Here is a 14,952-nt window from a genome sequence, read left to right as displayed (position 1 = left end):
CTGAGCTACAGCCGCCACAAATATGGAGCGTCTGGGATGAGTCCTCTTCCATCCTGGCTGGATAAAAGAATCAACCACTGCTTTAAGGAGTGACGTAAAAGTATGAACCATAAATGTCTACTGTATTCAAAAAGGCATTTTTACGGTAGATTAAATACCCTGTTTTCCCACACGGCGTGCACATCAATTTCCAGATACACATACAGGTGTAAAAATGCAACTCTTACAAACGTGTATACAGTTGGAACGTAAAGTATTCAGACCCCATTAAAATGTTCACTCTTTGTTTCATTGCAGCCATTTGCTAAAATAAAAAAAAGTTAATTTTATTTCTCAGTAATGTTCACTCAGCACCCCATCTGGACAAAAAAACCCTGAAATGTAGAAAGGGTCTGAATACTTATGACCATGTGATATTTCAGTTTTTCTTTTTTAATAAATTTGCAAACATTTCTACATTTCTGTTTTTTTCTGTCCAGATGGGGCGCTGAGTTACATTACTGAGAAATAATATGAACTTTTTTGATTTTAGCAAATGGCTGCAATGAAACAAAGAGTGAGCATTTTAAAGGGGTCTGAATGCTTTCCGTACCCACTGTACACATCAGTGCACGTACCGTGCTGTAAGTGTTTTATCTTCCTGTGTCGATGTGAGCACGACGTCTAAACGGCCGACATATAGATGATGTGTTTTCAGTCAAGTCCGAACTGGCATCAACAGAACAAATACGCTTCCTCTCGGGAACGATAACTATAAAGTAAGAGAGTGGTTTTGTGGTGAGACTCCATTTCAACCTCTGCTCAACGACGTGTTCGTCTCTATTCTCGTCAACAGAATACTTTTAGGGTCTTCCAACGAATTTGGATATGAACATAGCAGTTTATAGGTGTTCATTTTGACAACAGAAAGCCATTTAGTTTCCTGATATAGCCCTGTGACAATATTTGGGGTCTGTTTCCATGTGCAGCTCCATCTGTGTGCACGTTCTAACTACCAATACAGTATGTTTGGAAGTACAATGGCTGCTTTCAATGCCCACCAGTTCTCCCAGACATCATCATCTGTCTCCCCTCTGCCAGGCAGACATACAGGGATGACGGAATAACCCTTTCCAGGTCACTGGTCATACTTGACCACTATAGGGCTCGACTGGCCTGAACAATATCACCACCACTTACCAATTAGACCAGGAATGATGTTTTCTTTTCCAGATGACAAGACGTGTAATCAAAGAAACGATAAACTCGGACCCTTGATATATATATACAGTATATGTCTTATTTAGGTCAACACGCATTGTTCCATGTGAACCTTCTCTATTCTGTGGCAGATATATCTAATTGTTTCAGTTTGTGTCTGTGTGTTCATGCCTTGTTTTATGATTGTAGAAAGTGCCGAGGACTGACATTAAAATACTCTATTGTCTGTGGGCCAACACTCAGCTTCCTGGACAGTCAAAATCGACGGAAACAGGAGCGCAGTCCAAACAACAACACAGGGGTCGACTTGTATCATGTACCCCTCCATATATCAACCTCATCATACCCCCCCGCCCCCCCAACCTAAAAACACCCAGACCGACGAGACCCACCACAGGGAGAAATGCTCCGGGTGAAGTGGAACCACCTTCCCGCTAATTCATACCCGACTTGTTCCGATGTGTTTTTATTGGATGAAGCTTTAGTGTCTGAGTGACAGTAATAACCGCGAGCTGTTAAACACTAAACCACTTTACGGGTCTGAAAACAGTCAACGCTTCTTGGCTGCCTCGCCGCGTTGTGAGAAAGTCATTTCCTGTGAGGAAAATCTTTTTCCGTCTCAGAGGCTTCTCATCCTGTTTGACTCGCACCCCTTCCTCTCCACCTCCTTCTCTTTCCTCCTTTCGTGCTCATGGGCTTCACGTGGGCCTGTTTTCTCCGCGTTGGGAAACATTTCTCTGTCGAAGACGATGCATCCTGATCCTGATTAAATACACGCTCGCACAACAACCTGTTCAACAGCAAGGTGGTGACTTTCCTGTCATTGCTCTCTCTCTCCTTTTTTCCATCTCTCCTTCTGTCCTCTGGTTTTCTTCTCCTCGCCTTCACATTCGCTGCTCACCAGAGAGCCTCTGACACTTTGCAGCTGCCTCACGTCACACTCATCTCAGTCGTTTGGTTTCCGTTGGTCGAATCTGCATCACAGCCCCTCGTAGCTTGGACATTTGGGCTTCTGTTCATGAGTATACTCTTGTATATACCACAGCTGATTTCAGCAACAACCCTATCAGTGAACCCACACATGTACCGTAACACCTGGAACTCACTGCAAAGACATGACGACATCACAAGAACATTGTTCACGATGTGGGCGAGTCACTACGATATGTGGCGTTTTGCTTTCAAGAAATAATAATAATATTTCCATGTATTGAACCCCATTAGTAATATAAAAGTTAAATATTTAGTCTAGTACATGAGCAAACTCAAATGGCACAGATGGTGGCAAATGGGCCCAAATGTCCATTTTGGAGACCTCGCCTAAACTGTCTTTACTAACGAGGCTCTCATTTGGTTCTGCTTCACTTTTTCAAAGTCAAACTTTGCAGAGATACTCTTCAGATATTGTGCTATGATGCTTTCAGCTGCATCATTCCTAAGAGATAATACCTACGACTAACTATGTCATGGCCCTGTTGATGCTCCGCCCACTCCTCCTCTCTACCTCCATCTGCCTGATGGATCATGGAGGTCTGGATCGTGGTCCATGACTACTACCAACTATTCATACACTCTGTCCTACTCATTGAATGTGTTGTGACTCTGTAATGATTCCTTCTGGTCACATGACATCTATTCTTCTGTCCATCCTGGAGAGGGATCCTCCTCTGTTGCTCTCCTGAAGGGTTCTTTACTTTTTTCCCCTGAAAGGGTTTTTTCTTTCTTTCAATCATTTTATTTTAAGTTTTTACAAGTTACACCAGACAATCAAAAACAACAACGAATAAATAAAAATAACATAACAACCAACTATACGAACAATCAGACAAGGAAGACAAATACATGAATAAATATAAACACAAACATAAATCATAAATCTTCAAAGGTTTTTTTTAATTTTTTGGGAGTTTTTCCTGATCCGATGTGAGGTCAAAGGTCAGGGATGTCTGTGTGTACAGATTGTAAAGCCCTCTGAGGCAAATTTGTAATCTGTGATAATGGGCTATACAAAATAAACTGAATTGAATTGAATTGAATAATCATAATGATAAATGAGTTTTACCAGGCAAACCTATACCTTTTTAAATTTGTGCTGTGTGCCATCTTCATTTAAACTTAACCAGTAACATATAGGCTGATATTTACACGGGAGTATTCTCACAAGTGTTTACTTTTACTCTAACACAAACATTATTCAAATATCCCTTGTGGTGGAGGAGATACACCCTTTTTTAGTTTGGGTATGCTTTTTTTCGAGCAAAAGCTTAAAAAGAAGCTGGGGTTAAAAAGGTTCAGGACCTCGGTCTGATGTCTTGGTATGGGCGGATGCCAGTCTGGCCATCTGTGCTTTTATTTCTGTGTTCGATCAGTAAACACAGAGGTAGCCTCTACGTCAAACTGTGAAAAACACCTCTGAAAATCACATCAAATGTGTTAGGTTGTAGTGGATTTTATGCACACTTGCACATGTCAATACGGAAGTCCTACGTCTTAAATTAATACAGAAAGATATTATAAATAGTGAATATTCGGGAGAATATTTAGACGAATGTATTATGGATGTATTGTGAAGCATAAGCGAAATACACTGTTTTATTGTTGTAACTGTATGTAATGACAAATGTGATCATTTGTACCATGCATGAGAATTAATGACATTTTATTGGTGGTGTTGCATGCAATGGATGCCGTTTGAAACCTGAGATGTTACTCTTATTTTGAAGGCAGGATCTGATTTTCATCTTATTCTGAAGGAACTTCTGCACCTTGACCGGAACTGTAACACTTGACCCCACCATCTTGAATATTTAGCTCAGCGAACAGAATGCCAGCATTGTTTGAATCAGCGAATAGGGACTAACCCATCGGTGTGAGCTCCTTTTGCCTGGAGTAACTGCCGAAGTCTTTGCGATGGAGCTTTAGAGTTAGACTTTGAAGCGGTGGACACTTCCCTGTCTCCTGAGAGGCCTTCATGGGGCCTTGGAGAGAGTCTGTGGCCTCCGCCTCACTCCAACTCCACGGATTTGCCATTTAATATTGTTAAACTTTAAACTTGGATGCTGAATTTCCTGCAGCAAGGTCCTGAACTATTCTTTCCAATGTTTAAAAGAAGCCCATTGTTGGTGAGGAGTGTATTTTTGTAAAGAGTGAGGTGAAGAGGGGTCTCATAGAGAAGAAAGGTTGATCAAGCCCATGGGAACTGAGCTCGTGTTTACAGGCAGACATGACAACTGTGTGTGTTTGCGTGTGTGAGTGTGTGTGAGTGTGTTTCAGTGTGTGTTTGCGTGTGTGAGTGTGTTTCAGTGTGTGTTTGCATGTGTGAGTGTGTGTGAGTGTGTTTCACATCCCCTGTTTTGATTAAATGTCAAACTAACAGCAGCCGTCAGATTAAAGATCAAAGATTTCTAAGGCAATGGCAGACTGAGAGGAACCGAGGATCCACGTTTAAGACCTCATGAGTCTACGCATCAGGACACACACACACTCACACACACACACACGCACACACACACACATACAATTTCATTTAGTTATTCACGCTTCGAGTCCTGCACACCTCCCTCTCCACCTCCTCCCACTCCTCCTCTCTCTCCTCCTGTTGCTCTCCCTCTCCCCTCCTTCTCTCTCTCCTCCTGTTGCTCTCCCCCTCCTCCTCCTCTCCTCCTGTTGCTCTCCCCCTCCCTCTCTCCCCCTCCTCCTCTTCCTCCTCTCTCTCTCCTCCTGTTGCTCTCCCTCTCCCCTCCTTCTCTCTCTCCTCCTGTTGCTCTCCCTCTCCCCCTCCTCCTCCTCTCCTCCTGTTGCTCTCCCCCTACCTCTCTCCCCCTCCTCCTCTTCCTCCTCTCTCTCTCCTCCTGTTGCTCTCCCTCTCCCCTCCTCCTCCTCCTCCAAACTCTCTCTCTCTCTCTCTCTCTCTCTCTCTCTCTCTCTCTCTCTCTCTCTCTCTCTCTCTCTCTCCTCCTGTTGCTCTCCATCTCCTTCCTCTCCACTTGTCGGCCGCAGCCCAGAGCCGCTGCACCGACGCAGAGTTCCCGTCGCAGCGCAAACAAACGGCGCGGACCGCAAACCGAGGAGGAGGAAGACCGAGAACAGCTCCGCGTGACGTTGTGTCTTGCGACGGGACTTTCTGTCAAGGTGAGATTATTCTGAAACGTGTGTAAAGAACTTTGTCTGATGTATGTTGCATGAGGAGCACTGGATGAATCAACAGCAGTACATTACGACGCGGCCAACTTCCGCGTGCATTTCTGTGCGCATGTCAGAGCTGTCACTTGTTCAGGATCAACTTGTTTTAAACGGTTCCGACACAATTACATGGATCATATCAAAGAGAGAGAGAGAGAGAGAGAGAGAGAGAGAGAGAGAGAGAGAGAGAGAGAGAGAGAGAGAGAGAGAGAACAACTATACAATAAGCTGCCATTTGGCATTACGACCCGCCCTCGTATTGTTGTGCAAATATCATGAGCACCTACATCACCCTCTGCACATCCTCTTCTGCAACATCACTTCCCTCAGTTCGGTGCTGATCTGTGTTTTTAGATCATATTTCAAGATAACTTGTTATGTAAATGTGAAATGCGAGTGCTCTATCAAGCATGACTTCAAACTGTGTTCAAGTATAGGCGCACCATAACCCCGGGCTACAGTAACATGGACTGCAGCTTGGGTCTAAGTGGTGAAAGGTGGTGGAAGCTATCAAAATGGTCGCTGTGCAGCTCCACTGAGACCACAGGGGCCCGATCTCAGACCAGTGGACTGGCCACCTGTCAGGGAGGTACTCTTTATAGAGATGTCCTTCATCACTCACTCATCTGGACACTCTTTCTGACCTCAGCAAACAAGGACCAACACATTCAAATAAATAGACGTGCACAACATATTGGGTTTGCTATGATTCCACATGTGGATATATAGCTTTTACATGATTGTGATGTTACACAATGAAGACGGCTGTAACCTATTGTTTTCAAGAGGAGACGATCATGACTCTTCATCATTGGAGATGATGGAAATGGACATCCCTTTCACCGACTTTTCAAATTAGACTTTGGAGAGGCAACATTTCCTCGTGCTCTTTGTTCAGCAAGTCTTTTGAAATGGCACGAGGTGTGTTTGCACTTTGCTGTTGCTTGGCCTAATTTCTCCCGCGTTTTATTCACAAAAGTCCCGCACATAACAGAATAAAGAACGACCAGGGTTAAACCGGACCATAAGGCTTGATTTGGTTGCTCAGCCCGCTGTTGTTTACTTTCTGTAAAAGGAGTCATTGAAATATTTGAAGAGGTCGAATGTGCCGAAAATTCTTATCTCGAATGCTTCTACTCGTGAACTGTTTTGTTGACTTGGTGGTGCATTCAGGAACGTGTGAGAGGGAGTGAACAGGATGTTAATTTACAAGTTACAATCCTCTGATGCCTTCGAACAGTGGCACAAACCCGTGATTACACACACATATCTCAATCAGATAGTATTATTCATAACTCATGACAGTCAGCTGTCAATGCAGTCAGATAACATACAGAGTGGGACACAGAGACATAAAGACGCCATATGGGCCTGGCAGGGTTCCGAGTGCTTTGCTACGTCGCAGCACTAGATCCTTGTAAACTGAGGGAGTGCATGTTGTATTTTGGAGTCATGCGTAATGGTCAGGGTGTACTGACCTCAACCGCACTTTGCCGGTTCCGTGCCGTAAAAGGCCCTCGCGGAGAAAGCAACCTCAGAGCCGACCCGCTGCGACACGGCCCTGTGGTTGTGTGTGAGTCCACACTGGCACACAGCTGTGCCTCACTCTGAGCCGCTGGGACTGAACGGTTCCCCGAATGTCATCAGATCCCACTTCTTCAATGTGTGGCTCCGTGGGAACAGATGTTGGACTCACACACAAACAACAAGGGCAGTGGCGGAGAAGGGAAACATGACGGCGTGTGTGTGTGTGTGTGTGTGTGTGTGTGTGTGTGTGTTTGCGAAGCAGAAACACATAAAGACAAGAGGTAAACATGTGTTTCTCATCAGCGTCCTCAGATTCTTTATTTGATGGCCGTAATAGACAGTGTCCGGTCTGCTCCCATTGCAAGCTGTTCCCATTTTACTTTCCTGTCTCTGCAATCAGCCAAGCAGCTCACATAAAACAGGTTAAATAACATGTTTAGCCAAACTAAATGTATGTCTGTGTATCCCTAATGAGGCAGGTTTTCTGAATAAAGTCCCCCAAGTGAATTTCTGTGCTGGTATTTACACTTTATTGTATAGGAAGAGATCCGTGTTGAGCTGCGTTTATGGCTCACAAAGCCGTAAAGGAAGACGTAAAACCATATAAAAAGGCTGGTATGAGGTAAAAGCTATAAAGGCCGGATAAAACAAGATAATTACAGCATGACAAGCTGCGAATTATCATCAGACGACTGAAGTGCAGCAGCAAAATGAAGGACAGATTAATTATATATTAATGGTTTTCGGGATGGAAATTATATCTGGTAGCCAAAATTTCTGATATGATTATATTTTCTCAACTTGACAGTGACAATGGACGTCTGTCTCCCCCGCTAATATTTACCTGCCTCTCACCTTCCCGTGCCCCACAGGCCCTAATCGCTCCCTTCAGCTCAATGTTATTGAGCTGAAGGCTCAGAAGCGGTCTGGCGACGGCTAACATCCACCCGGCCTCCACTCCCTCCGCTTGATGAACGGTCACTCTAAATGGAGAGCTCCTTCTGTCACGCACATATATTCACCATTAATTAACCCCCACGTCTAGCTGGCAGACAGTGAACGCTCCTCGCGATGGCCTCCCCTGAACATTAGTGCGCTTGAAAAACTGGGATTAGTTAAAGATTTAGGGAAGGTAATCTGAGCCCCGGCCGGTGCCCAGTAAGAGTGGCAGCAGCACACGGGTAGATCGGCCTGGCAGCAGTTTCAGCCGGTAACTCCTGCGACATTAATCCAACACGGGTTGCGGTTTGGAGAGGTCACATGATCGGAGTGACGGTAAGAAGGTGTTCGGAATACATCCAGGAAAAACAGAGAGGAGACGTTTCTATCTGTGGAGAAGTGGATGTATGGTGTCCATGTTGTGTTTACATCTGTGACGTGGATCTGGCATCTCTGCAGCTCAGTGTGGACAAGGTGCTCTTGTTGTCACGTCACATCACATGTGATTTGTTTTCATTTTTTTATTTAGTTTAATTAGAGAAAATGTACTGTACAAAATTGGATAAAAATGGAAGAATTATTATCCAAATAGTTCAATACTTAGGTACGGCTGACTAATCTCCTTATTGCATCAGTGCTTAAGTAAATGTACATGAAAGCTGTATAATTATAGAAACCTTCTAAATCACGGAATGTGCTTACACTGAAAGTAATATTTATCATATGAGTACACATATAACTCGTCAAAATTCCTCAGGTTTTATTTGTGAAGTTCAGTCCCTGAACACATTCTCGAGAACCTCCTGACTCCTCAGCCACCGGGAGAGAGAATTATATTCCCAGCATGCATCCGTCAAGCCAAAGTTTAAAATCCGAACGCTTCTGTTTTAATCGTACCTCTACGTCACTGACATTACTCTCCTGTTCTCCCAGCTATCTGGACTGAATGAAAACACAGAAGACCCCCCCCCCCCAACCTGGAAACCCCTCGGGGAACTAAGTGGATTGAAGAAGGCAGAGAGCAAGTGAGGGAGCCAGAGAGGGAGGGAAGACAGAAGGGATTAGCAGCTAATCCAGTGCATGGACAATCCTGGATGAGCCCCCCCCCCCCCCCCCCTAGAAAGCATCAGCCTCCTTTTTCCTTTCTGATTCGTTATTTTGCCCCTCAAAGGGCCGACGTCGTGGGCGCAGAGGGACCAGGAGAACAAAGAAGCGGGGCGACCGGCTGGACGGGGCCCCACATGGATAAACGTCTTTAGAGCGACACCAAGCTCTCTCTGTCCGGACTGAAAGTTAAGATGGATTGAAGACACGCTGCCAGTAAGCTACGCAGTATTGACATTTTGCTTTATGATGACAGAGTAACACCTCAGACATGAACTCATTCATTGTATCTTTTGGGCTAATCTGAAACCTAAATAACAGTGAGAAGGGGGAGCCACATTCTGGTGGAAATGGGAGTAATTTCTGATGCAAGATAGTTCTGCAAATCCTAAAAGACATCGAGTGAAGTGGACACAGTGTACAGTGTGTTGCATGACTATTGTCTCACAGACCAGCTGAGTTGTTTGTCAGTTTATTTGCTGTATTTTCTTAACTGTCATTCGCTGAACTAAATCTGAAGAAGAGTCCAGCCAGATCCCAAATTCTCCAGCGTCATGAACTGTGGCCCCCAGAGGAACCCAAGTGTGGCCTTGTAACTCACCTGCAGTGGAAGCGAGCTGAGTTTGGACACGTCCAGTACGAGCTGTGCTTGAGAGGGACAGAGACTGGCATTTTCCCACGTAGCTCCGAAAGAGGAAACCGTCGGCCGTCAGCGGATGAATAGTTGGCTCTGGCCATGTGGAGAATGGGTTATACACACATTCTCTGCCGACTGAGCCACCGCATATTTCTGTTTTCTGTTCTCACTGTCCCCACGATTAATGTATCTGTATTCTCTCTCTCTGGTTTTACAGTGGACCCCATATTGGAATGTAAACTTGACTGACGCTCTCGTTCAAATTGAAGGGAAATTGCTCCGCTTTCCTGCCACCATGAGTCTGGGTAAACTGCCGGGGATTAAAGGCATCGTGTCTGGCTCCCAGGGGAAACGTCGCTTCAAGAGTGAACTCTCCGTGGACATGATCAGCCCGCCGCTGGCCGACTTCCGGCACACTATGCATGTCGGCCGCGGCGGGGAAGTGTTTGGGGACACTTCCTTCCTCAGTAACTACGGGGGCATCAGGGAGCCGGACAGTCCGAACTCGGCAAACAGCTCCAGGACAACCAGGTTTTTCACGCGCAACTTTCGGCACGTGCGGAAAAACTCTGTGCCGCGGCCGCGGGGGAGCTCCCGTGAGTTGTCGTCCCCACCGCCGGAAGTCTCACCCATCATCAAGAACGCCATCTCCCTGCCCCAGCTGAACGTGGACTCCCCTAACGGGTGCCTTCAGAGGACGCTGTTCTCCAGCTCCATCAGCTCAACAGATGACTCCCTCTGCACATACGGTGAGATATCCATAATCACATCCTGCATGGGACCGGGGTTTATGGAAAGTTAAATGTGAAAATGTGTCTGTCAGTTTCCAAACTGTCTCACCTCCATGGTATGCTAATGCTTGGATAACCCTGTAGAGCAGGGGTGTCAAACTCATTTTCACCGTGGGCCACATCAGCATCATGGCTGCCCTCTTAAAGGGACGGAAACACTTTATAAACTCCTCGAACATTTTGAAATAACTCTCATTGCATTTGATTATTGTTTATTCGAGTGTAGAAATATTGTAGTTAAGAAAATGTCTCTAATATTACAACATCAATTTAATTTGAAACCTTCAAAATAAAAGCACGTGAAATTTTTCTTCAATTTCTTTAATCATTTTTTTGGAGAATCAATTACCTCCCTCCGCCTTGAGTTAATTTGACCCCCTTTTCATGTTTAATATGTCAAATTTTTCGGTAGTCAACAAACAAACACAAACAAACACACAACTTGGAAAACAATATTAATTCTAATAATAATTTTCTGGAGGTTTTAATTGCTTGTCAAAATGAACCCAAGGGTAAAATATGTATAAAAGTATATAAAAGGGTAGAGGGGTGAAACGATGAATCGGGTAAAAAAATGACCCAAAGGCGGGAGGAGGGTGTAATATTTAATCGGGTCAAAATGACCCGAAGGCAACACAAGGGTTAAGAAAAGGGGATCACATTTCTTTCAAGCCGCCAGGGGCCACATAAAATGATGCGGCGGGCTGGATTTGGCCCGCGGGCCTTGTGTTTGACACCTGTGCTGTAGAGTATTTTTATTTATTTTTAAACATTGACACACTGAATTGATTCATCTTTCAGATGGATGTTTTTCCTTTCAAGGTATATAGACATCATTTTTCATTTGACAGCATACAAAGCCTGTCTTGCATTATCATAAAGAGCCTATAGCTAAGACTCTCTCTTTTTATTTTTCATTTTTATTTCTGCCATAACTTACAAGCATGAGTTTGCATGAGACAAAAATCCTATAAAAACAAATGAAGACTGGATATATAAGGAAGGATTAATATTGACAGGAGGGAGATGGAACTAAATAAACGTGTACGTTTGGTCTAGTTTTCCTTTCTTTTGGACCAAACAGCATGAAGAGCTGCTGAGCTGACTTGGTCCCAACAGGACTATAAATGTCGGTGAACACACCGACAGAGAGAAAGAGGTTGCCCTCCTTTCAACATCGCTCCACATTCCTCCAAGACAACCAGCAAACATGCGGCCTTCTTCTGAGTCATCTGGAATCACCTAGGCAACACCTGTCCCCCATTAGGGCTATAAACACAAACACACACAGCTGGTTTGGGAGAAGGAAAGATACTTAGTGGGCATGTACCTGTCATCTCTGTGAGCATGTGTCGCCGCCTGAATGCTCAGCATAAACACAGCGTTCATTATATCTGCCAGCCAATCAGAGCTCATCAGCCAGCAGTGCAGAGCCCGGCCTGGAAAGCCCCTCTTCCGTCTCCAGATTAGTTACCCAGTTCTTGTGGAATTTGCCCAAACTGAGTGATGTGGAGCTGCTATGGAGAGTCAGGGAACTGAAGGGTGATGTGGGCTTTTTGTCTTCAGTGTTTCTCAGTTTGCATCATTCATATTTACCAGTTGTTTGTCACATGTTTGTCGTTATCTACAGGTATACTGTACTGTATACCTATTGGGTATCACTTAGAGTAAAACAACTTTGAATACTGCAAAGAAAAAGTAGGATATGAAAGTAAATATTTGTTCTCCAATATTTGTTGTACACGTACAAATTGTTTGGCATGTGTGTATAGATTGGAACACACATTTGTGAATACCCAAGATGACACGCAAATCGCACACATTTGTCATTCTTATTTATCTTATTTGTACATGTTATACACATTTGTGACTATTTCATTGACATCATTTGACTTCACAGCAACAGCTCCAGCGACACTTATAGAACCACTTTATTGATGATAGATATGTTCCAGCTTGAGGCCTTCATCAGGGTCTTTGATGGACTCCCATCATGAAACATCTCGGCAAGATTTATGTTACTTCACATTTGTTTCCCTCTTGTTCTTCTCCCTCTCCGCTCCTGTCAGTGTCACCATACCTTACATGTACTCCTGTGTTCTACTGTATGTAACATGCAGCCTGGCCAGCAGACAGAACACTCCGTTACAGCGTTGAGTTACTGGGTTGTTAAATACCGCCACCTTGTGGTGAACGAATGTAATTACTGGACACTATTTAACAGCGTGTACTTAATTCATTTCCTCTCTATCAGTTTCTTTCATAAATGTGTTTTATTTCTTCTCAATAATGATATGATACAGTACGTGAAACAATTACAGTGTGATATTATCAGTACAAGCCAAAGTTGCAAAAATGCAGTTCCCAACATGAGTGAAGGTTATAGATTTGCATTTCGACATAAACACATTTATTGTCAATCCTGCTCTTCGGTCAAGGCTGATTTCGAGCTGACTTTTCAGATTGAGTGAATATCTCCTTCGAACAGACTAGTGATGATGTATCTCTCCTGGAGCTGCTTCATAAACAGTTTTTTAGGTTAATAACACTCACGCAGTTTTCTGGAATATTGGGACTTTTCAGATTTACACAAATAAAATGATATGGATTGTAGCTTTTAGCTCGAAGCAAAACTCTTTGTGCTTTTTGGAGCCTTCATTATCTGATTTCCAACTCAAAGGTATTTGTGTTTGTAAAAATGTAAATTCTGTTTCATCCCTTCAGGTGTTGTCACAAGTTTATACTTTGCAAAGTGGCTTCAGATTGAAAATGTAGCATGTAACATCCATTCATTGAGTCAAGGTTAAGAATGTCTCAGATCATTTCACTGACTTCAGTGCCATTTCTTCTTCTTCCTTTTTGCAGGTCTGCAGTCTGGGTTTGTCACTCTGCCCCGCCTCTCTCGCCTTGACAGACAGCTTCAGGATGGAGACGCCCGGAAAGGATCTCTACCAGACAGCAGTTGCATCACACTGACACGCTCAGACTCCCTCACCTCGTTCACTATCGACCTTGGCCCTTCCCTTATGACTGAGGTACTGAGCTTGATTGACAACCCCAGCTACCTTCAGATGTCCCATCACAGCCAAGCGGCAGGTGAGAAAGAAGAAAGAGAGGAAGAGGAAGAAGAGGACGACATCTCTCCAACAGAAACGCCCTTGCAGACCCCTGGGGCGACTTCACCCAACCCCTCCGTGGGCAGTGGGTCGTTCAGCAGGAACGAGGGGCGCTCTTGTAGCAGGAACTGGATGGAGCAAGAGGAGGGGAGGAGGTCACCGAGGATACCAGACGAGTGCTCTGGGTCGCCTCGGAGAGCCGAGCCTGCAATCGAGGCGGAAAGCTTCCAGAGGGCAGCTGACGTGCTGTCTCGTCATTATGGCGCAGGGTCCTTCACAAAGGCAGCGAGGACGAGCAGCGACGCCACTTCTCCTGCATTTCCCCAAAGCCGCAAAACATCATGTGCCTTTTCTGAAGAGGAGGAAGAGGTCAAAGTCTAGATGGTGAAACTATCTCTGAAAAAGTGCTGTGACTTTATGGATCCAATAAAACTATAGGAACCCTCCCATGACCTGAGTTATGGGTTCACTGCAAGTCAGAGAGGATGAACAGTTTAGGATATTCTGTTCCTCCATAAATATTCTTCCTCTTCACACATGTATCTAGACGGGGGACCAGATCCTGGTCCTGATGCTGATCTTGACCCTGGATCTTCCCCTACCCCTGCACTAAATTGCTGCAATGCATTTATAGATTATTTGAACTATTCTAAAAACACAGGTCACTGCTGTGAGTTTGATGTCACAAAAATGGATTTTTAATAAGAACTTTTTAATTTGATCAGTAACAAAGATTTAAAAGGGGCTGAAGTTTGTCCCATTTGCATTAATTATACTAAGAGCAGCAGACTGGTTACACTGGAGAACAATTCATTCATTTTTTAAACAATGTACATAATCACATATTACAAAAACATGATGTTAAACAGCAAAGTGTATTATAAATAAATAAAGATGGTGAAAGGAGCCCAGTCTAATACTGTTGGCTACTGAGGTGTTCCCTCTGAATGGACCTGGTTGGTGCTCTTGTCAAGCCTCAAACACCTTGCGTTAACTTTGATCAGAGTTGCATCAGGTAAATAATTCACAGACACGTTGCGTTGTATTAGAGTCCATTTGTATTCTCTAAACCCGGTCCCTTGGTGCCAACAATTAACACACGGTTAGTAGAAGCACAACAAACTGGTACCGTGAAAGGGGTCAAAACCCTTTTAGCCTAACACCTGAGCCTAGGCCTGATCCCTGGACATCAGAACAGCGCCACCGAAAGTACATAGAGAATAACGCATGTATTTTTAATAACTTAACTGAAATCAGGAATGTTGGTGTTCTATCAGACAGTTGTTGTGTAACATGTAGGTTATAGGACAGTTTAGAAAGATGTTATCAGTTCATTTTTATCTTGAGTGATATGGCAGATGCAATAAAGGCCTGATTTGAGATGTCAGCTTTTTTTCTTTTTTAAACAACCTTTTGAACCCACTTCAAAGGCTCCCAACAGCTATTAAACAGTCCA

General features: G+C 44.2%; 1 protein-coding gene across 2 annotated transcripts; it reads left to right on the top strand.

Annotated features, from left to right (window-relative positions):
• The first annotated feature begins 5,207 nt into the window (after positions 1 to 5,207).
• cdc42ep1b (CDC42 effector protein (Rho GTPase binding) 1b) lies at positions 5,208 to 14,883 on the top strand. Of its 2 annotated transcripts, XM_056407616.1 has the most exons (4): positions 5,208 to 5,331; positions 9,020 to 9,168; positions 9,807 to 10,338; positions 13,246 to 14,883. In XM_056407616.1, exons 3-4 carry the CDS (start codon positions 9,885 to 9,887, stop codon positions 13,875 to 13,877), a joined length of 1,086 nt encoding a protein of 361 aa, XP_056263591.1. In that variant the 5' UTR covers positions 5,208 to 5,331; positions 9,020 to 9,168; positions 9,807 to 9,884; the 3' UTR covers positions 13,878 to 14,883. The 2 variants fall into 2 exon arrangements, with proteins under 2 accessions (XP_056263591.1, XP_056263592.1); XM_056407617.1 differs by lacking the exon at positions 9,020 to 9,168.
• The last annotated feature ends 69 nt before the right edge of the window (positions 14,884 to 14,952 follow it).

This window comes from Pseudoliparis swirei, chromosome 23 (assembly GCF_029220125.1).
Source record: "Pseudoliparis swirei isolate HS2019 ecotype Mariana Trench chromosome 23, NWPU_hadal_v1, whole genome shotgun sequence".
NCBI classification, from domain to species: Eukaryota; Metazoa; Chordata; class Actinopteri; order Perciformes; family Liparidae; genus Pseudoliparis; species Pseudoliparis swirei.
This window is presented reverse-complemented; position numbering and strand designations above follow the sequence as displayed.

Coding starts and splice junctions, on each gene's coding strand:
- cdc42ep1b (XM_056407617.1), top strand. CDS start 9,885: ATGAGTCTGGGTAAACTGCCGGGGATTAAAGGCATCGTGTCTGGCTCC. Junction 10,339..13,245: donor TGACTCCCTCTGCACATACG/GTGAGATATCCA, acceptor TCCTTTTTGCAG/GTCTGCAGTCTGGGTTTGTC.